Here is a 23,372-nt window from a genome sequence, read left to right as displayed (position 1 = left end):
AGGCTGGATATAGCGCAAACTGGAATCAAGATTCCCAAGAGAAATATCAATAACCTCAGATATGCAGATGACACCACCCTTATGGCAGAAAGTGAAGAAGAACTGAAGAGCCTCTTGATGAAAGTGAAAGAGGAGAGTGAAAAAGTTGGCTTGAAACTCAACATTCAAACAATGAAGATAATGGCATCTGGTCCTATCACTTCATGGCAAATAGGTGGAGAAACAATGGAAACAGTGACAGATTTTATTTCCTGTCTCCAGGATAAGTGCAGGTGATGACTGTAGCCATGAAATTAAAAGACGCTTGATCCTTGAAAGAAAAGCTTTGACAAACCTACAGAGCATATGAAAAAGCAGAGACATTACTTTACAGAGAAAGGTCTGTCCAGTCAAAGCTGTGGTTTTTCCAGTAGTCGTGTATGGATGTGAGAGTTGAACTACAAAGACAGCTAAGCCCTGAAGAACTGATGCTTTTGGAGTGTGATGTTGGAGGAGACTCTTGAGAGTCCCTTGGACTGCAAGAAGATCCAACCAGTCCACCCTAATGGAAATCAGTCCTGAATGTTCATTGGGAAGACTGATGCTGAAGCTGAAACTCCAATACTTTGGCCACCTGATGCAAAGAACTGACTCAGGAAAAGATCCTGATCCTGGGAAGCATTGAAGGCAGGAGGAGAAGGCGACAACAGAGGATGAGATAGTTGGATGGCATCACAGACTCGATGGACATGAGTTTTAGCAAGCTCCAGGAGTTGGTAATGGACAGGGAAGCCTGGCATGCTGCAGTTCACGGGGTCGCAAAGAGTTGGACACGACTGAGCAACTGAACTGAGTAATGTGAAGGTTGACAATTGAAAGACTTCTAATGTATCCCATTCAAAGAAGACTTAAAAAGTCCCAGTCACTGTATCGGTTAGGACTCTTAACAGAGTATCAGAAACAACTCAAACTAGCCACAGGAAGAGTGAGAGGTCTTCAGGTGCGAGGGTGAGTGATGGAACTCAAGGCAAATCGTTCCTGGGCCCCAGAAACAGCTGGAGGAACCAGGGGCCCACAGGTGGCCCCGGAAGCCGTTCTCCTCCCAGTTTCTCTTTTCTGCCCATCGTTTTCCTTTCCTTTCTTGCTGTGGCCCTGCATCCTCGGTCCCTGAGATGATCCATCACCACTGCTATTCTCCTGTTTCAGATGTTAAAGTGTGTTCCCCCAAGAGATGAAGCTCTCTCCTTCCTTGCCCTGCCTCTAGAGCTCCAGGGGAAGAACACAGCGCCGGGACACAGTCACCTTGTGCAGAGTGCACAGCAGCCAGGCGATAGCCAAACTTCTCAGCTTCTCCTGCTTGGGATTGACTTTATTATGGAATTTTATTTTAAAAATGAGATGCTGTCTGCATATTCTATTTAATAGAACAGGTTAGCACTTTGTATAATGTGGGGAGATGTCTCTGGTAGATTCTTCAGTGAAAAGCAACAGAATCTATTCCATGCATGTATGTATGTGTGTGTTTATAATTTCACATGCCTAGAAAGACTCTATAACAAGCTGTTAAGGAACATGAGTTTTGAGGAAATGGAATGTTTGGGAAGTTTTAATCATCTATGTCATACATTTTATGTACAAATACATATAGTTGTATTATTTGAATACTTACAGAGTATAAGAAAAACAAGAAAAATGTTAATTTGTCCGTAATGAGTATATATTGCTTTTATAATAACAAAACCAATGGCAGAAACCTGTGCCACTTTGGATTGCCTATAGGATAAAATCTAGGGTCTCCTGCCTTGGAAATCTGACTACAGCTTCTTTTTCACAGGCTCTATATTCTAGCCTCACATAATCTCTTGACTATGGCATGTTCAAATCGCAACTGGAAATCTTTCTTGTCTTTCTTGGCTAAAACTAGTGAGGTCCTCCTCCTCCCTCCTGCCTGTCCAAACCCTGCTGTCTTCCCAAGGTCACTTCCCATCCCTCCTTCCCTATAAATGCTTGCTCCATCCTTCCATTGATCCTTGCTCTCTAACTGGTAGCTACAAGCTAGTGTTTTATTCTCTCATGTGTTTCACATGTGGTTATCTTTTTTTCCCCTGTTATAAAATGATTTTATTAAATTGAATTGGACATACTGTAGATCAAATAATATTTTCCAAAGATAACAATTATGAACTTTAAATCTCGACATAAAATTAGTAGCTTCAAAACTGTTAGTCATATTTTCCAGAAACAGCGTGATAAAATAATTCTCCTCTGTAGAAATACAAAAGTCTAGGACTAGCTGAAAACTTGAAAATCACATATGGATGTCTTTTTAATGGGCCTTGAAGGGAAGGAACTTTTTTTTTTTTTGAGTTTTTTCCCCTCATTGTCTGGCACAATGAAATTTACATCACAAGTGCTCCAAGTACTGCAAATGACCCAGTGTTTGATTGACTGATGCATGTCACTCTTACCAGCTCGGAGATGGATGGCAGGGGAAGGAATCTTCTGGGCCCTCAAGAGCATATCTCTGGCTTAGGGTCCCACTCATAAAAGCCCCTCCATAATTCTGCAAATGCTGTGTTGTTATTGGAGCCAAATTAGACAAAGCTCTCAGGCTTTGCAGGAGGACCTTAGATCTCCCCACTCCCTCCCTGCTCCTCCATCCCACTCTCTTCCAACGCTTTCCTGGGTCTTGGAGCTGAATGATCCATTGTTCTTTTCCCATTAATTTCCTGATAAAACTTGGAAACTTTCTGCCCCTCTGAGTTAATAAAAGTTACTATTAGTATTAGTCATAAATGATATTGTATGATACGTTTCAGGAATGAAGTTGGCATCCACTTCTGTATATTCTCACATTCCGAAATTGCTCCAGGTGTACTTGCTTAAATTAATCTAAGCTCTTTTAGCTGTCTCTGAGTAATCAAAATTCTCATGTGCCTCAGTGCATAAATCCCTTAAGTGTGTTAAACTTCTCCTTTCAGTAGTTTTTATAATTGAGTTCGTTCTGCCCAAAACTTTTACCTCTCAAGTATGCAACTAGACCCTCATTTTTGGCCACACAGAAAAATAGGTTTACCTGTTGCTGAAATTCAGCATCTCTGTTTAAATCAGAAAAGCACATTGTAGCCCATGAGACAGGTGGCCAGAATAAATCAGAAACTTCAGTTCAGTTCAGTCACTCAGTTGTGTCCGACTCTTTGCGACCCCATGAATTGCGTACGCCAGGCCTCCCTGTCCATCAGCATCTCCCGGAGTTCAGTCAGACTTACGTCCATCGAGTCAGTGATGCCATCCCACCATCTCATCCTTTGTCATCCCCTTTTCCTCCTGCCCCCAATCCCTCCCAGCATCAGAGTCTTTTCCAACAAGTCAACTCTTCGCATGAGGTGGCCAAAGTATTGGAGTTTCAGCTTTAACATCATTCCTTCCAAAGAACACCCAGGGCTGATCTCCTTTAGAATGGACTGGTTGGATCTCTTTGCAGTCCAAGGGACTCTCAAGAGTCTTCTCCAACACCACAGTTCAAAAGCATCAATTCTTTGGCGCTCAGCTTTCTTCACAGTCCAACTCTCGCATCCATACGTGACCACTGGAAAAACAATAGCCTTGACTAAATGGACCTTTGTTGGCAAAGTAATGTCTCTGCTTTTGAATATGCTATCTAGGTTGGTCATAACTTTCCTTCCAAGGAGTAAGCATCTTTTAATTTCATGGTTGCAGTCACCATTTGCAGTGATTTTGGAGCCCCCAAAAATAAATTCTGACACTGTTTCCACTGTTTCCCCATCTATTTCCCATGAAGTGATGAGACCACATGCCATGATCTTCGAATCAGAAACTTGGAACAGTTCAATTCAGTCTTGTTTATCTGGGGAACTAAGTGATTCTATTGCTAATCACAGGAGGATCTAGGGATCACTGTGGACTCAGGGGAACTGGAGTGAGTTTTGTTTTTAAGATAGACTCTATAATATATAGAGTTTTCATAGGAAAGTAGTTCAAAATGAATGCCCTGACTAGAGTCCCTTCAGGTTTTCAGAAGAAAAAATGTCGTTTAAACATTAGGGTCCATCACGTTTGAGAGGTCCCAGCCTGTGAGGTACTTTGCATTTCAAGTTCAGTGAGGTAGTAATTTCAGAGCACAGGATTATGAATTGGCTAGTTGTCCTCATGAAGCAAGATGTTTCAGTATCCCTTTCCTGACTGGAGAAAGCCAGACTCCCAGGGGCCCTCAGTGTTTGGGGTGACTGGTGTGGGGTGAGGGCTTAAGGTGAGAGTGGACTCCAAAGGTGAACGTGGACCAAAGCTCCCGGATGGAGGAGTCAGAATTGAGAGGGCCAACGCAGGGGGAGGATGGAGGCCGGGACCAGGCGTTGGACTGGCCCTGGGCCCAGTGTGGACCCCCAGGGCCTCTTAGGAAGCCCCTCTGCCAGCCTGTGTAGGCACATTGGACAAAGATTCACAGACTGGAATAACAGAGGCAAAGGCCAACTCTGAGATGGCTCAGCCATTCTTAACCTCAGAAAAGTTTGGACATATTTTCCTCTGGGGCTATTTCTGTGTGTGGCTGGCAGCTCCTTCACTTTGGCCTAGAACCTGCCGTTCACAGACATCTCCGTTTATCCTTCATTGTGTTCAGAATGACATCACCACTTTCACCCTCAATGTTTAAAAGAAGACTTTTAACTCAGCTGACGTGGTGTGACTCTGGTGGTTTTGGTGGTTAAGCATTGGTCAACTTGGGAAAAACGCAACCCTTTCCCCACATTGAATTGCACAGATGTTTTTATACTCCTCTTCCAGATTGTCTATTCAGGTTGACTCTGATGGACCCTAGTGGAAATGACCTCATGTTTGTTTGATGTAAATGTGGGATTATCTGCAAGGAAGCCTCTATCTGGGGAGGTTACCCTTGGATTTAGAGTGTTGTTTTCAAATCATTAATGATAGAAAGGAAAAGTACTTTCAAAAGCTTGGAATTTCAAAGTGTACTCTCACATTTGTTCTCTGCTCCAACAGATTTTGAGAAAGTAATAGTATAATAAGGACAAAATGACCTTGGCTGGAGTGACCAAAGTTGGAAGCAGCTCATGCATGTTAATATCTCTGGAACATTAAATACTTGGAAAGAACTTATGGGGATGGCTCCTTTAGAGATCTGCTTATAATTCAGTTCAGTTGCTCAGTCGTGTCCAACTCTATGACCCCATGGACTGCAGCACGCCAGGCTTTCCTGTCCATCACCAACTCCCAGAGTCTGCTCAAACTCATATCTATCGAGTTGGTGATGCCGTCCAACCATCTCATCCTCTGTCATCCCCCTCTCCTCCCACCTTCAATCTTTCCCAGCATCAGGGTCTTTTCCAGTGAGTCAGTTCTTCGCATCAGGTGGCCAAAGTATTGGAGCTTCAGGACTGATTTCCTTTAGGATTGACTGGTTGGATCTCCTTGCAGTCCAAGGGACTCTCGAGTCTTCTCCAAAACCACAGTTTAGAAGCATCAGTTCTCCAGCACTCAGCTTTCTTTATAGTCCAGCTCTCACATCCATATATGACTACTAGAAAAACCATAGCTTTGACTAGATGGACCTTTGTTGGCAAAGTAGTGTCTCTGCTTTTTAATATGCTGTCTAGGTTGGTCATAGCTTTTCTTCCAAGGAGCAATTGTCTTTTAATTTCATGGCTGCGGTCACCATCTGCAGTGATTTTGGAGCCCAGAAAAATAAAGTCTGTCACTGTTTCCATTGTTTCCCCATCTATTTGCCATGAAGTGATGGGACCAGATGCCTTAATGCAGAATAATTCTTGGATTCTTTTTTTAAAGAGTTGGTTATGATCCATGTGAAATAGTTCTTGCATTTTTTATCTTAATTTTTATTTCTTTCAGAGATGTTGGGATGGAATATTAAGATGTCATCTGGCCAGAGGACTGGGAAATGATAGAACGCTATCCTCAGTGTCTTTGTACAGGATCTCCAAGGGAGATGATAGGCGGGCAAGGCACAGAAACCTTGCTCTTAGCCCTGCCTACACTAGGTCTACCTGCTGCTCGAGAAACAGAGCTGACTGCAAGAAACAGAGTTGTCTGTGAGAAACAGTTGACTATGGCTTTCCCTGTATATTTGCCTCTGTGTTGAAATTTCACTCTTGGATCTTAACCCCTTCATGCAGGAGTACCTTCTCTTCCTTGCACGGAGATGGAAGCCATCTAGCCTGAGGGGGATGGCAGGGGATACAGCAGGGGCCTGTGCATTTGCCCCAGGAGGTCTGAAGCAGAGCTGACCTAAGCCAGAGGTGGTGGTGGTTCTTGTTTAGTCACTAGGTCGTGTCCAACTCTTTGCAACCTCATGGACTGCAGTATGCCAGGCTTCCCTGTCCTTCTGTCTGCCAGAGTTTGTTCAGACTCATGTCCATTGAGTTAATGATGCCATCCAACCATCTCATCGTCTGCTGCCCCTTTATCCTCTTGCCCTGTCTTTCCCAGCATCAGGGTCTTTTCCAATGGGTCAGTTCTTTGCACCAGTTGGCCAGAGTGCTGAAGCTGAAGCTTCAGCATCAGTCCTTCCAATGAATTTTCAGGGTTGATTTCTTTTAGGATTGATTGGTTTAATCTTGCAGTCCAAGGGACTCTCAAGAGTTTTCTCCAGAACCACAGTTGGAAGGCATCAATTCATTGGTGCTCAGCCTTCTTTATGGTCCAACTCTCACATCCTTATATGACTACTGGAAAAATCATAGCTTTGACTATATGGACCTTTGTCAACAAAGTGATGTCTCTCATATGCTGTTTAGGTTTGTCATAAGTGTATCTCTGTCTGGGGCCTGAGTGAAAAGGAGAGGAAACCCCCTCCCAAGACAACAACAAAAGGCATGGCTAGGCCACTCCCAGGGGCTCAGGCGTCCGCCTCCACTGTATTGTCCTCAGCCTTCTTGGGAGGGAGGTAGACGAGAGAGTCAAACCCATGTGCCTGCTGATGGTGGTTCCCACCTCATTCTGGAGAACACAACTCTGGCAGTGTCCTGGGACTTCCATCTCTTTGGAGGCAGGGGATCTTTCTCTTGACTGGGGAGAAGGAAAGTGGAGACATAGGGAATGTCACTTTCCTTTCCTTTCCTTCCCTTCACCACCTCCTTAGATGTATTCCTTCACTTTAGGAACATGTGTCCTGTGTGAGGTCGTTCACAGCGCTCTGCTAACAGTCTTATCCTTGGGTCCCGTGGGTCAGGCTTGGGGACTCAGGGGCTCCCTCCTCGGCCCTCACAGTGGTTGGGCAACTGGCGTGGTCAGCTTCATGCAAATCTAAGTCTACACTCCCCTTCCTTCCAAGAAACTCTATTTCCTAACTCCCTCTATGGGGAAATTCTGGATAGAATGGAAGCAAATATGTCAAAACCTATGTGGTATGTGGGGAGATGTAACATGAAAGCTTTGGCAACTTGAAGTTTGACTTCAGGGCATGGGACCCTACGGACTTTACCAACAAGTCATCGGGGACCTGGAAATGAGCCAATCGGTGAACTTTTCTCAGGCTTCGATCTGTGTCAACTCTACAGCCTTGACACCGTTTTCCTGATTGACTCTCCTCATTCATTGATACCTGTGGCCTTATGTTATCGTGGTTCTTTTTCTGTTATGCTGGCACCTTTGCCTCATTTCTCCTATGAATCCCTTTCCTGTCTAGGGTCTTCTCACCCTTGGAAACTTCCCACCCTCTCCGGTCATCTTCCACCTCTCTTTTTCCAGTCTGACTTCTACCCAGTTTCTGTGCCCTCATTTCAACTACCTTTGGACTCTGGCATCTGGACGTTATCTCAAAACTCGAAAACTAACTTATTGTTCCTAGAAAACTCACTTGCTCACTTCTGGTGAGTCTGGTTTTTCTCTTTCCGGAGCCTTTTGGCCACACTTCACTGTTGCCACAAAGTCACAAATCACACTTGTTAACTCACGTTTCTTCCTCCTCCTTGTTTCCCAGCACACCAGCACGTGGTCATGGCCAAATTGCAAAGGCCTCCTCTTTGACTTTCTGGTCTCAGTTCCCCACTGGCTGCTCCCGGAGGCTCCGTGGTATTTATAAAAGTCCGTGGACCTCAAGAGTTAAAATATATGCAGGTCCAGATCACTTGGTGACTTCTGCTTACTTGGTGACCTTGAACTGCTTACTTAAATGCCGTGAGATTTTGCTTTCCCTTATACAAAGTGGAGATAACAGCATCTGGATAAAAAGCTCTCCTGAAGCTCTTAGAGAATTCAGATGAAATGTGACATGTAAAAAGCCCGGTAAAGGCCCAGTGCCAGGCAGAAAGCCGGTGCTCAGTTAAACACTGCTCTCATCCCAGTGGGGCCACACCCGCTGCTTCCCGTGACTTCCTCCACCCTGCCCAGTTTATCCCAATCACTTTTATTTTTAGCTGTGTTAACTAGAGCCTGTTACACAGAGTGAAGCAAGTCAAAAAGAGAAAAACAGATATTGTGTATCAATGCACATATACATGTGCTTTGTCGCTCAGTCGTGTCTGACTCTTTGCAACCTAGTAGTCTGTAGCCCACCAGGCTTCCCTGTCCATGGGGATCCTTCATGCAGGAGTACTGGAGTGGGGTGCCAGGCCCTTCTCCAGGGGATCTTCCCAACCCAGGGATCAAACCCAGGTCTCCCGCATTGCAGGTGGCTTCTTTACCATCTGAGCCACCAGGGAGGGAAGCCCATGCACATATATGGATCTAGGAAAGTGGTATATTGATGAATCTTCCGTGGGATAGGAATAGAAACACAGATGCGCAGAATGGACTTGTGGACATAGCAGGGGAAAGAGAGGGTAAGAGAGTAGCTTTGATGTATACACACACCACCATGTGTAAAGGGGACAGCGAAGGGGAGCTGCTGTAGAACACAGGGAGCTCAGAACAGTGCTCTGTGATGGCCCAGAGGGGTGGGATGTGGGTGGGTAGAGGGAGGCTTAAGACAGAAGGGACACATGTATACTTAAAGCTGACTCACGTTGTTGTACAGCAGAAGCCAATACAGGCAATTATCCTCCAATTCAAAATAGATGTTAAAAACCTTCAGGTATGGTTTATATACAGTGAAACAAACATATTTATACCATATATATTATATATATCATATATATGCATTTCTAGAAATGCATACATTTCTGTAGCCAACACCTCATTAAAGTACAGAACATTACTGTCACCTTAGAAAGTTCTGTCCTGCCCCTCCCTCAGAAGCACCTGCTATTCTCTTTTCAATCAATATAGATGAGTTTTCCTTGAAACATATTCTTACAACTGAATTTATACACCTCACTTGTTTCTGGTGTCTGTCTCTTGGCCCCATTTGTTTTTTGAGATTCAGCCATGTTGTGGGATTCAGTGGCTCATTCCTTTTTATTGCTGAGGAGTACTCCATTGTATGAATGGATCTCTGTTTGTTTATCTGTTCTCCTGTTGGTGGACAGCTGGGCTGTTTCCATCGTGGGGCTATTTTGACTACAGGTCTAATGAGTCTTTTTGTGAATATATGTTTTCATTTTACTTGGATAAACCCCTAAGAGTAGAATTGCTAGATAATATGGTAAAAAAATAAAAAATTTGTTTTTTTAAAAAAACTGTTAACTGTTTCCCATTAGCCATGCCTGTGAGTTCTGGTCATTCTGCACTCACACCACCATTTAGTGTTGTCGGGTTTTGTTTTGTTTTGTTTTTCATTCTAATTATTTCTGTTTGTGTGGTGGTATCTCACTGTGACTTTCATTTTCATTTTCCAGATGACTAACGGTGTTGAACACTTTTCATGTGCTTTTTGACATTATCTTTTGTAAACTAAGTGTTCGAGGCTATTACCCATTTTAAAAATTGGATATTTCACTTTTTTATTATTGAGTTTAGGAATTGTTTATATGTTCTGAATATAAGTTCTTAGATATGTAATTTATAAATTTTTCTCCTAGTCTTTGGCTTGTCTTTTTCTTAACTCTAGTGGTAAAGAATCCCCCTCCCAATTCAGAAGACAGAAAATGCAGGTTTCATCCCTGAGTTGGGAAGATCCCCTGGAGGAGGGCATGGCAACTCACTCCAGTAGTCCTGTGTAGAGGATCTCGTGGACAGAGGAGCCTGGTGGGCTAAGGTCCATAGCATTGCAAAGAGTTGGACACAACTGAAGCGACTTAGCATGCATTTCTTAATAGTGTCTCTTAATTTGCACAAGTTTTAATTTTTTATGCAGTGTAATTTATCCACTTTCAAATGATGAAAGGACTTTTTGAGTCCTAAAAAATCTTGCCTACCTCTTAGTTATGAAGATCTTCTATTTTCTTCTGAAACTTTAAAAATTTTAGCTTTTATGTTTAGATTTGAGGTTTGCCTGAGATTAATTTTTGAATACTATGTGAGATAGTGGTCAAGCACCTTTTTTTCTCTCAAACAGATCTATTCTCTTTGATTGAAAATATTTCATTTTTCTAAAGAATTCCCTTACTGAAAATCATTTAACCTCATAGATGAGGGTCCATTTCTGGAATCTGAAATTGGAAATATCTGCATGAACTCATTATTTTTTTCTCTGTCTAAAAGGTGTATATTTATCTCTGTCCACTTAATCAGTGGCCCAGTAGCAATGAGTGTTTCTCTCAGACCATGGTCTCTGAATACCCTTCTCATTAAAAGAAACCAGGATTCCTTGGAGAAGTAGCTAATGCCCAGTCTTAGGCAGTAATTCATAAGTTGAACTTGGGACATATTATCTTAGCAGAAGGTAGGACACTTTAAAGGGCTCTCAGTGACCAAAGATGGAACAAGTTTACCATAAAAGAATGATGATTGAAATCAATTAATATTCATAAGATATGTTATTTAAGAATCTATTACATTCACAATGATGCTCCATAGTGAACTGATTAGTAACTTCAGTAATCTCTAGCCACTTTGCTCACATTTGGGACCTCCAAACACCCCAAAATAACTTCTGGAAACAGGCTGTGCTTAGTCGCTCAGTTGTGTCCAACTCTTTGCAGTCCCATGGACTGCAGCCCACCAAGTTCCTCTGTCCTTGGGGATTCTCCAGGCAAGAATACTGGAGTGGGTTGCCATTGCCTAAACAGACAGATGATAACAAAGAAACATTTATCAAACATCTACCTTGCTCTTCCTTTACAAACCACATTTTATGATATCCAAATCAGTTAATGAAGGTTCTTTACAGAAGAAAACCAGCTAAAACAATAAAGGACTGATCAGTTCAGTTCAGTCTCTCAGTCATGTCCGACTCTTTGCGACCCCATGAATCGCAGCACGCCAGGCCTTCCCGTCCATCACCAACTCCTGGAGTTCACTCAGACTCACGTCCATCGAGTCAGTGATGCCATCCAGCCATCTCATCCTCTGTCGTCCCCTTCTCCTCCTGCCCCCAATCCCTCCCAGCATCAGAGTCTTTTCCAATGAGTCAACTCTTCCCATGAGGTGGCCAAAGTACTGGAGTTTCAGCTTCAGCATCATTCTGTCCAGAGAAATCCCAGGGCTGATCGCCTTCAGAATGGACTAGTTGGATCTCCTTGCAATCCAAGGGACTCTCAAGAGTCTTCTCCCAACACCACAGTTCAAAAGCATCAATTCTTCGGCGCTCAGCCTTCTTCACAGTCCAATTCTCACATCCATACATGACCACAGGAAAAACCATAGCCTTGACTAGACAGACCTTTGTTGGCAAACTAATGTCTCTGCTTTTGAATATGCTATTTAGGTTGGTCATAACTTTCCTTTCAAGGAGTAAGCGTCTTTTAATTTCATGGCTGCAGTCACCATCTGCAGTGATTTTGGAGCCCAGAAAAATAAAGTCTGACACTGTTTCCACTGTTTCCCCATCTATTTCCCGTGAAGTGATGGGACCAGATGCCATGATCTTCGTTTTCTGAATGTTGAGCTTTAAGCCAACTTTTTCACTCTCCACTTTCACTTTCATCAAGAGGCTTTTGAGTTCCTCTTCACTTTCTGCCATAAGGATGGTGTCATCTGCATATCTGAGGTTATTGATATTTCTCCCGGCAATCTTGATTCCAGCTTGTGTTTCTTCCAGTCCAGCGTTTCTCATGATGTACTCTGCATATAAGTTAAATAAGCAGGGTGACAATATACAGCCTTGACGTACTCCTTTTCCTATTTGGAACCAGTCTGTTCCATGTCCAGTTCTAACTGTTGCTTCCTGACCTGCATACAGATTTCTCAAGAGGCAGATCAGGTGGTCTGGTATTCCCATCTCTTTCAGAATTTTCCACAGTTTATTGTGATCCACACAGTCACAGGCTTTGGCATAGTCAATAAAGCAGAAATAGATGTTTTTCTGGAACTCTCTTGCTTTTTCCATGATCCAGCGGATGTTGGATATTTGATCTCTGGTTCCTCTGCCTTTTCTAAAACCAGCTTGAACATCAGGAAGTTCACGGTTCATGTATTGCTGAAGCCTGGCTTGGAGAATTTTGAGCGTTACTTTACTAGTGTGTGAGATGAGTGCAATTGTGCGGTAGTTTGAGCATTCTTTGGCATTGCCTTTCTTTGGGATTGGAATGAAAACTGACCTTTTCCAGTCCTGTGGCCACTGTTGAGTTTTCCAAATTTGCTGGAATATTGAGTGCAGCACTTTAACAGCATCATCTTTCAGGACTGATAGAATTTGAAAATTCTGTATTGCCATGTCTAATGAAATAATGGGACTGGATATTGGACATTAGTAGATAATATTTGATGGGGAAGTTTATACTGCATGGCTTGGGCTAACAATCCCAGAACACCTAGGTCAATTTTAACATTATTAAGGGTGGAATAAACAGACAGTGTATCCCTCCAGATAGAATGCTACAGGGAATACAGGATGCCCAGCTCCAAGTATTATTGCCTAAATAATCAAACCTGAAGTAAGTCTAGTCTCTGGGTCTAATTACCAGTTTACAGGAAAGGCACGGTTTCAGGAGCAGCACTACAAGAACATCTATAGGAAAAATATCCTCATTTCTCCAACAAATAAATGGCATGAAAAATTGAAGGTGGGGAAAGGACTGTTAGAGGTTGAAGGAGACTTAAGACGACGGCAAACTGTTGATAATTATTGAAGAGCGTAATAAGCATTCATTTTTCTAAAATTTCTCATGGCTTTCTTTGTTTTCATAGTTCAAACAAGAAAAATGTGAGTTTTCATCCTCAGTGAACGTTCTGTGAAGAGCACTGACTGAGATAGGCCTCTTACATCCTATCAATGGGCTTTGCTGGCATTATCACGGTTGTGAAGAAATATTTAGGTCATACTTCGTTTCTAATCTCATATGAGCACCTTCCATGACAGGAGGTGACTTCTGTGTTTGTAGTCAGAGCTTGGTGTTCGTTGTCTTTTTTCCTTCACACAATAAGCTGGAGAGTGCAGCCCAGTAGGGATTTGATTGCATTCATTGTTTGCACTCCTTCCTTGAAGATGGAATGAAACTCAGGGAGAGCACAGTTGTTCATCATCTGTTTCGTCTGAGTCAGGCAGCACGCTGATGGGTATCCGGCAGTCAGTGCCTCCTTCTGACGGGCTGTGTCCTTCTCTGCTGTTCACATCGCCGGGTTCCCTGCTCCTCTGACCATCAGCATGCTGTGTCATAGAGATTGGGAACTCCACAAAGGAAGACATCTTCTCCTGCAGCGTGTGTTTACTGAATACTGAACTGAACTCTCTTAAAAAACCTTTGTATTTTGTATTTGAGTAGTCCCAATTAACAGACAATGGTGTGATAGTTTCTGGTGAACAATGAAGGGACTCAGGCATACATATACATGTATCCATTCTCCCCCAAAACCCCGCTCCCATCCGGGCTGCCACATTACATTGAGCAGAGCTCCCTGTGCTACACTGTAGGTCCTCCTTGGTTATCCATTTTAAATATAGGAGCATGTACATATCCATCCCAAACTCCCAAACTATCCCTTCCCCCAGTCTTTCTCCTGACCCCATCCCAGCAACCTCTTTTTAAAGCCCTTCTACTCTCCCTGCAGCTCACAAACGCCAAGAGCTGATTCATAGCCTGCTCTTGAGCAATGCCTTACAACTCACTGGAGAATGCCTGCCAGTGTGATGCACATGTCTTAACGATTGCTCTTCTTTACCATGTGTCTTTGATGACTTGTACTATCAAACCTTGTCTTTCAGTAGAGAAATTTTGCTATTAATTCATTAGCAGATTCCTTTCCCTTCAAATATATTTATTTTCAACTTTGTGACTGTGCCAGTTTTCACCACAAGGAGTACAACCTTGATTGATGCCCTGTAATTTTGGTTTCTCTCTGCCTTTAGTGACAGAATTAATTGCTTTGTAGTCTAATTACTTTGCACTTGTCTAGGAAAACCAGCTTGGCTTACTGGAAATGACAGTGTGCAGTGTTTGGGAAAGATAGCAGAGCTTGGATGGCTATGCTTGGCAGAGCTTCCGTCCAGTTGATCATCTGAGAAGTAGGGACAAATGGATTGCAGGTCCAATAAATGATTGCACGTCAAATAAATAAATGGATTGCAGGTCCAGCTTACAACACATGTCATATTTCCTTATCCAGTTTTCTTCCCAGTTTGCTTGTATAGAATAGTTATATTTGAAGATTCACTTTTTCTAGAACGTTCAGACGGTGATGATCTCTTCAGACGGAAGGACCCCCTCACCATTTCGATTTATGACATTTCATGTTGTCTTTTCATCACTTTTGCATCTGAATCATTTGGGGAATTCAAAGTGTAATTTTACATAACAAAAATAATACAGAACACCAGCTTAAATGTATTTGTTGTAACAAGTACATCAAACTAAAAGTTGATGAAGACGAACCACACGGTAAATACGAAGTTTGCAGAGACAAAATGATAGAACCTGGCAATTTCTCAATTTCACATGGCTTGAAATCATTATGTTACATTTCATAATTTTTAGAATGCATGTGGAAAAAAGCACTTCATTGCTTTATCTTCTTGAGGTGACCCAGTTATTTGTCAATCCTGATAGATCCTCAGCCTCACCTGTGTCACCGAGCCATCCCATGAAGAACTGTGCCTTTAAACAGAACCTGGGGACAGGATGTTCACACCCAACACGTTTTCTTCCAGTGTCAGCGACTCTTCTGTCCCTGTGAAACCTGTCCATGTAGGATAGTGTTTTTCAAAGTGTAATTCGGGGGACCCTCCCATCAGAATCACCTGGGGTGCTTTTTAGCAAGTATATTCCTAGGCCTCAGGCTCCTGGGCAGTCTCTCTGGGAGTGGGGGCTGGGGACCTGCATTTTCAAAACCTTTCCCAGGTGTGTCTACAACAGATATAGTTGAGGGACTGTTCAGAGTTTATGGAATACATGTGCCTGTTCTGTTGGCTTCACGTGGCACGTTATTCTTATGTTCTATGATGACAGTTTTGCCCTTCTCCTGTTTTACTCTCAGGACTGGTCCGTCACATCTGCAGCCTGTTCACTGAGACTGCCACACTGTGTTTGGATGCGGACAACAAAAGCAGCAACGAAACTGCAGCCGCTTTGCTCTTCTCCCTGCTGGACATTCTGCACGGCATGCTGACCTACACCTCCGGGGTCGTGCGGCTGGCTCTGCAGGTAGAGGACCCCTTCCCCCGCCTTTCCAACAGCCCTGCCCCACGTCCCACATGCTCATCATTCTCTTTTCTCTCATCGTCCTCTAATGCGTCTTTCGGTTTGAAAAAGAGCATATGATTTGACAGTCATCTTTGGGTGATCAATGTCAGACAGCTAATTTGAATATGAAAAGACGCAGGAGGGGCCAAAGACAAGACTTAGTGAGCACTTACTAGGGAACTGCCAGCAACTCAAGAGGTCATTCTCACTGTGGGGTTGGCCATGCACTATGGAGTCTTCACTGTCCGGAGATGGTGCTCCCACCACCTCCAGCAGTACGAGTTAGCTAGTGAGAAGTAGTGGATTGAGTTATCAGGCATGCACACACATGCACATACGTGTAATATGAATATATGTGCATACACACACACACATGTGCATGCATGTACCTCGCACTTACTTTCTCTTATGACCAATAATGTGAAATTGCAAGATGCTTTTGAGGACTAGAGGTGTGTATTTAGTGGCCATGGAAAAGTCAAGTTGCCCCAGACTGTAACCTGGCATTGTGGTCTGAGACAGGAAGGGTGTATGAGTTCATCAGGTACTTTCTTGGCCAAGTGTTAGCTCTCACCACATGCCTGTCTCCTTTCATGCTTTCTCTAACCAGCTGAGTCAGCTGATACTTAGGCCACATGTTAGGACACGGCCAATAGGAATTCATTGTTGTATTTGGAGTCCCAGTTAAGTCGCAAGTGCTGTGTGTCACGGTAGCATACCAGCCTGGATAGATGCAGAAGCTAAGGTTGGAAGCAGACCATTCTGATACCTTGCCAAGAGTCATAGTAGCAAGAGCCAAGAATGAGTCCCTCAACCCTGGTTTAGTCTCTCTTATTCATCATTATGGTAAATGGCGTGTTGTGTCCACAGTGAAGCTGGTGAAGTATTTAACTTGTTTCATGTGGCTTAATGAATAATTCCAAGAGCCCCTCAGCAAAGATGATAGTAAGTTTTAACCCAAACTTGTAAAGCCAGTAGATGAAATTGGCCTTTGAACTACCTGCTTGTTTTTATTTGCTCATCTGTAATTGCTCTAAATGAACAGTAAAGCATGGCTAAGTACTCACGGAATCCTGAATTATGGATTTCTCTTAGTTTTCCCTCTTTTTTCTAATAAGTGTCTCATCAGAGAGCATCATTTCTTGTTTCAGTTTCCACAATGGTAGCTTTATGTAATTCTTCAAGGTGTAGATGTCTCTCAGAGGATACTCTGATGGTATCAATCTGTAAGAGATTGTGGATAAAAAGGATCAGACATTTAAAAAAATTTTTTGAATTCTAGAACAATAGAAATCATTTATTTCAAGTCATCAGGTAGACATTCAAGGGTGTTTAAAACTCCTTAATGCAAATTATTTTCTAATTTTCTTTTTTCAATTTGCTAGTATACCAATACATCACTGTTTCTTTTTCTTTTTTTTTTTTAGCACCAGTCTATGTTTTATTGCTGTCATTGTTCTAAGTCTTTCCCTGTAACAGCTGCCATGTATTGCTTTTGACCTTGACGACCGACTTTGATCTCCATGGTACCTGGTGTCTGTCTGAAAGTGGTAGACTCCTTGAAATTGAATTAGGGAAAGAATTGGGTAAAGAAATGGAATTGGCATCAAAGACAGACACATCCTTCTATAATACTGAGCTGTAGGTTCTTTCGAAGCCTAAGTCACCTCTTCCATCTGTAAACATGCTCCACACATGGGATTCTTCTGCATTCAAAACCTGTTTCTACTCTTAACACTAACCTCTTAAAACTAGAACTTGACTGTTGTCAGTGTTTAAAATGATAATGCTACTGCTAAGTCACTTCAGTCGTGTCCGACTCTGTGCGACCCCATAGATGGCAGCCCACCAGGCTCCCCTGTCCCTTGGATTCTCCAGGCAAGAATACTGGAGTGGGTTGCCATTTCCTTCTCCAATGCATGAAAGTGAAAAGTGAAAGTGAAGTCGCTCAGTCATGTCCGACTCTTAGCGACCCCGTGGACTGCAGCCTACCAGGCTCCTCCATCCATGGGATTTTCCAGGCAAGAGTACTGGAGTGGGGTGCCATTGCCTTCTCCGATTTTGAGGCACCTATCTCCTTTTCAGGGAGGAGAAGGATATGACATAGGCATGTGTACCGGGGAGGTGAGGAGTTGGGAGGGAGGTGTCAGAATGTCTCTTAGGAGCCCAGACTCTGCCCCCAGCTTGCCTTGAGGAGTACTATGCCAAAGATACAGAAGCAGAGACAAATATGTGTGCCCAGCTCACCGGGGTGGGGTGGGGTGGGGTGGGGGGGCGTCCCATGGGCTTTGCAGGTGAGAATACCTTGGATTCAGATCCCAGCCACACCACTTTCACCTGTGAGATGCTGGGCATATTATTTCACCTGAGTGTCAGTTTCCTCATCTGTAAAGCATACATGGTGCCAACTACTCAGCAAGGGACTTAAATGAGAGAACACAAGATATGTAAATATAAAGGACATATTTATTGCCAGGAGAAATATCAATAACCTCAGATACACAGACAACACCACCCTTAAGGCAGAAAGTGAAGAACTAAAGAGCCTCTTGATGAAAGTGAAAGAGGAGAGTAAAAAAGTTGGCTTAAAACTCAACATTCAGAAAACTAAGATCATGGTATCTAGTCCCCTCACTTCATGGCAAATAGGCAGGGAAACAATGGTGATAGTGAGAGACTTTTTTTTCTTGGGCTCCAAATTCACTGCAGATGGTGACTGCAGCCATGAAATTAAAAGACGCTTGCTCCTTGGAAGAAAAGCTATGACCAACCTAGACAGCATATTAAAAAACAGAGATGTTACTTTGCAGACAAAGGTCCATCTAGTCAAAGCTATGGTTTTTCCAGTAGTCATGTATGGATGTGAGAGTTGGACTATAAAGAAGTTGAGCGTGGATTCATTTTGATATTTGGCAAAACTAATACAATTATGTAAAGTTAAAAAAAAAAAAAAAGTTGAGCACTGAAGATTGATGCTTTTGAAGTGTGGTGTCAGAGAAGACACTTGAGAGTCCCTTGGACTGCAAGGAGATGCAACCAGTCCATCCTAAAGGAAATCAGTCCTGAATATTCATTGGAAGGACTGATGCTGAAGCTGAAACTCCAATACTTTGGCCACCTGATGTGAAGAACTGATTCATTGGAAAAGACCCTGATCCTGGGAAAAACTGAAGACAGGAGGAGAAGGGGACAACAGAGGATGAGATGGTTGAATGGCATCACCAACTCGATGGACATGAGTTTGAACAGTCTCTGAGAGTTGATGATGGACAGGGAAGCCTGGTATGCTGCAGTTCACGCGGTCACAAAGAGTCGGACACGACTGAGCGACTGAACTGAACTGAAAGTACATATACTTGGCCCAGGGAAAGTAAGCCATGATTGGTCGCTATGTTATTAATAGCAACAAGAGGGAAGACACTCACCTCCCCTTCCTGTTTACAGAGGGTTCGTGGGGGCTGTGATATTCTCATGTCTGTGTCCTAACATTAGGGAAGGACTCAGTTTGTATTTATGGAGTAAACCAACTCCTAGCAGGCTTATGAGGTATTAATGTATGGTTTTATTTTGCATTTGTGAGCCTAGCCCAGGGCTTGGCCCCTGTGATCTTGGCACAGGCATCAAGAGAGGAAGGTTGTTGAGTGTCAGGGAGGTTCATTTTGGTAAGACCATCAGCATGCAGATAGTGGAGCAAATCATCACCTTGAACCGTGTCCAGGGTCCTGCAGAGGGAAAGGGGGTGCAGGGAACTCACCAAGTTTGGGGGTTAAGGAAGGAAAATATTCAGTACCAAAATCCAGGTCACCTGACTTCCCAATCTGGCTCTTGTCTGTCATTTCTGGAGTGATGGGAGAAACTTCACGCATTACTTGAGAGGAGAGTGATTAAACTGGTTTCCATTAGTAGATGTGTCAGTGTTGCCCTAAGACTGAAATGTGGCCCCTGAGTCCTCCTTCATCTCACACTCAAGTGAAGGCTGTTGGGATGGGGGCTTTACCCTATTTTAGTATCTCACTCTCTGTAAGAAAGTCATTTTTATTTATTTTTGTTCATTCTGTGCCGCTTGTGGGATCTTAGCTTCCAGACCAGGAATCAAACCCATGCCCTCTGCATGGAAGCATGGAGTCTTAACCGCTGGATCACCAGGGAAGTCCCTCTATTTCGGTATCTCTTGAAGTTGCTGGTTCGACTCCTCCACGGCTTTCTCCCTGCTGTTTTCCGCATGAGCTTGCCCCTGTCTGGTTGTCCAGTCACCAACTGAAGTCGTGTCTAGCTCTTTGCAACCACATCAACGGCAGCACACCAGGTTTCTCTGTCCTTCATTATCTCCTGGAGTTTGGTCAAACTCATGTCTATTGAGTCAGTGATGCCATCCAACCGTCTCATCCTCTGTCACCCCCTTCTCTTCCTGTCCTCATTCTTTCCCAGTATCAGGGTCGTTTCCAGTGAGTCAGCTCTTTGCATTAGGTGGCCAAAGTGTTGGAGCTTCAGCTTCAGCATCAGTCCTTCCAATGAATATTTAAGGTTGATTTCCTTTAGGATTAACTGGTTTGATATCTTTGCTGTCCAAGGGCGTCTCAAGAGTCTTCTCCAGCACCACAATTCAAAAGCTTCAATTCTTCAGTGCTCTGCCTTCTTTATGGTTCAACTCTCACATTCACACATGACTACTGGAAAAACCCATTGCTTTGACTGTATGAATTTTTGTTGGCAAAGTGATGTCTCTTCTTTTTAATATGCTGTCTAGGTTTGTCATAGCTTTTCTTCCAAGGACCAAGCATCTTTTAATTCTGTGGCTGCAGTCACTGTCTGCGGTGATTTTGAAAACTCAAGAAAATAAGATTTGTCACTGCTTCTACTTACCCCCATCTATTTGTCAAGAAATGATGGGACTGGATGCCATGATCTTAGCTTTTTTAGTGTTGAGTTTTAAGCCAGCTTTTCACTCTCCTCTTTCACCCTCATCAAGAGGCTCTTTAGTTCCTCTTTTCTTTCTGCCATTAGAGTGGTGTCTTCATATCTGAGGTTGTTAATATTTCTCCCAGCATTCTTGATTCCAGCTTAGGATTCGTCCAGCCCAACATTTTGCATAATGTATTCTACATAAAAGTTAAATACGCAGAGTGACTATATTATATAGCCTTGATGTACTTCTTTCCCAATTTTGAACCAGTCCATTGTTCCATGTCCAGTTCTAATTGTTACTTCTTGTGCTGCATACATTTGTGTCCTGGAGCTAGGTAAGGTGGTCTGGTAAATTCTCATCTCTAAAAATTTTCCACAGATTGTTATGATCCACCCTGTCAAAGGCTTTAGTATAGTCAATGAACGGGAGGTAGATGTCTTTTTTTAAAAAATCCCTTGCTTTTTCTTCTTTGAAGAAATGTCTGTTTAGTTCTATGGCCCATTTTTGACTGGATCATTTATTTTTCTGGAATTGTATATTTTTGAGTTTTCCTATGATCTAGCATATGTTGGCAATTTGATCTCTGGTTCCTCTGCCTTTTCTAAATCTAACTTGTACATATGGAAGTTCTTGGTTCACATACTGTTGAAGCCTAGGTTGAAGAATTTTGAGCATTACCTTGCTAGCATGTGAAATGAGTGCAATTATACAGTAGTTTGAACAGTCTTTGGTGTTGCCTTTCTTTGGGATTGGAGTGAAAACTGACCCTTTCCAGTCCTGTGGTGGCCACTGCTGAGTTTTCCAAAATTTCTGGCATATTGAGTATAGCACTTTCACAGCATCATCTTTTAGGATTTGAAATAGCTCAGCTGAATTCTATCATGTCCACTAGCTTTGTTCAGAGTAATGCTTCCTATGGCTCACTTGACTTCACGTTCCAGAATGTCTGGCTCTAGGTGAGTGACCACCCCATCGTGGTTATCTGGGTCATTAAAACCTTTTTTGTACAGTTCTTCGTATTCTTGCGACCTCTTCTGTCTCATGGTTGAATACAAGTGAGATTTGTCTGTTGTAGCCCATGGTCCTCAGCATGCGTCTCCCTCCCTTTGAAAACTGATGATATCTCTTCATCTCATCACAAGATCATTTGCTTGGCAAGACACTCCAGGCCTTGAATGATCAGCCCCAGGGTGATTTTCCAGCCTCGCCTGTCATTCATTTGTGCTTCCTGTACCTACACCAAACAGTCACCTTGGCCTTTTCCATGGGGCTCCTGCACCTCACCACTCTTTCCGCAGCAGATGCCAGCACCTGAAGCACGGGCTGTGCATGTCCTTCCCTGTAGACCTCACCCCACCGTCCAACGATGAAGTCTTGTCACCGTTCCCCAATCCCACCTCAGCTGTATTTCCACGTCCACTGTAGCAGTTTCCACGTTCTGCCTTTAGTGCAGTGGAAAGCTTACCATTGGTTTTTTTTTTTTAAGTATAGTTAATTTATAATACTGTGTTAATTTCTGCTATATAGCAGTGACTCAGTTATATATATTCCTTTACATTACAGTTTATCACTAGATGCTGAATATAGTTCCCTGTGCTATACACTAGGACCTTGCTATTTATCCATTCTGTACGTAATAGTTTGCATCTGCTAATCCCACACTCCCGATCCATAACCACTCCCATCCTCCCCCATGGCAACCACCAGTCTGTTCTGTGTCCGTGATTCTATTTCTGTTTCATAGATAGGTTCACCCGTGTTGTAGTTTATATTTCAAATATAAACAATATCATGTATTTTGTATTTATCTTTCTTTTGGTGACTTCACTCAGTATGGTAATCTCTAGATCTATTCGTGTTGCTGCAAATGGCAATTTTTATTGCTGAATTGTATTCCATCGTGTATATGTACCACATCTTCTTTAACCATTCATCTGTTGGTGGTCACTTAGATTGCTTCCATGTCTTGGCTGTTGTAAACAGTGCTGCTGTGAACATAGGGATGCATGTGTCTGTAGTTTCGTCTGGGTATATGTCTAGGAGTGGGATTGCTGGATTATGTGGCGACACTAGTTTTTTGAAGAACCTCCATACTGTTTACCATAGTAAAGCCTGCCATTCTTTTAATGAAATTGTGAGGTTCTACAGCCTGGGACTGAGTTGTATCATCTGTGCATGGCAAGCATGTGAGTGATGGTTTTTGGGAAGCACACTGAGGTCTGACTTGGATTGGTCTGGCCACACCACTGCTGGTTATGCTTAAATTAAACCTGCTTAGGACATCAGACAGCAATTGCCTGAAGAACTGACTGTCTCTTGTTCTCTACAAATGCCTTGTTGTGTCTCAAATGCTCAGTTGTGTCTGACTCTTTGCAACACCATGGACTGTAGCTCACCAAGCTCCTCTGTACATGAAACTCTCCAGGCAAGAATACTGGAGTGGGTTGCCATTTTTTCTTCCTGGGGATCTTCCCGACCCGGGGGTCAAACCCATGTCTCTTACATCCCCTGCATTGGCAGGGGGGTTCTTACCTGCCCTCTGTGTGCTAGACTCATATAATGTTAGATGTAATAGGTTTATATCCTCCCTAGCCTTTTTTAATGCCAATAAGTTAGCTGAATCCCTTCATCTCATTTTAGGTAATGCTATTAATATATTCCCATTTAATATTACATATGGCTCACAAGTTGTCATTCCCACATTTTACATGTCTACAACCTAGGGATCTCATCTGAGATCTATTCTTAATATATCCAGTAGTTTCCTAAACAGGACCACTAGAATGTCCCATGGTCCCCTCAAATTCAGCATGTCCAAAGCAGAGCTCAGGATCCAC

At 43.0% G+C, this 23,372-nt stretch overlaps 1 protein-coding gene across 11 annotated transcripts in view; it reads left to right on the top strand.

Annotated features, from left to right (window-relative positions):
* Positions 1–23,372, top strand: part of ULK4 (unc-51 like kinase 4) — a 521,313-nt gene that overhangs the window by 335,704 nt on the left and 162,237 nt on the right. For all 11 annotated transcript variants that reach the window (XR_011562944.1, XM_070776132.1, XM_070776127.1 and 8 more), the window contains one exon: positions 15,424–15,590. Coding sequence is in view for 10 of the 11 variants with exons in the window: in XM_070776132.1 (XP_070632233.1) it covers positions 15,424–15,590 (167 nt within the window). In the remaining variant the exon portion in view is untranslated. The remainder of the gene's footprint in view (positions 1–15,423; positions 15,591–23,372) is intronic.

This window comes from Bos indicus, chromosome 22 (genome assembly GCF_029378745.1).
Source record: "Bos indicus isolate NIAB-ARS_2022 breed Sahiwal x Tharparkar chromosome 22, NIAB-ARS_B.indTharparkar_mat_pri_1.0, whole genome shotgun sequence".
Lineage (NCBI taxonomy): Eukaryota > Metazoa > Chordata > Mammalia > Artiodactyla > Bovidae > Bos > Bos indicus.
This window is presented reverse-complemented; position numbering and strand designations above follow the sequence as displayed.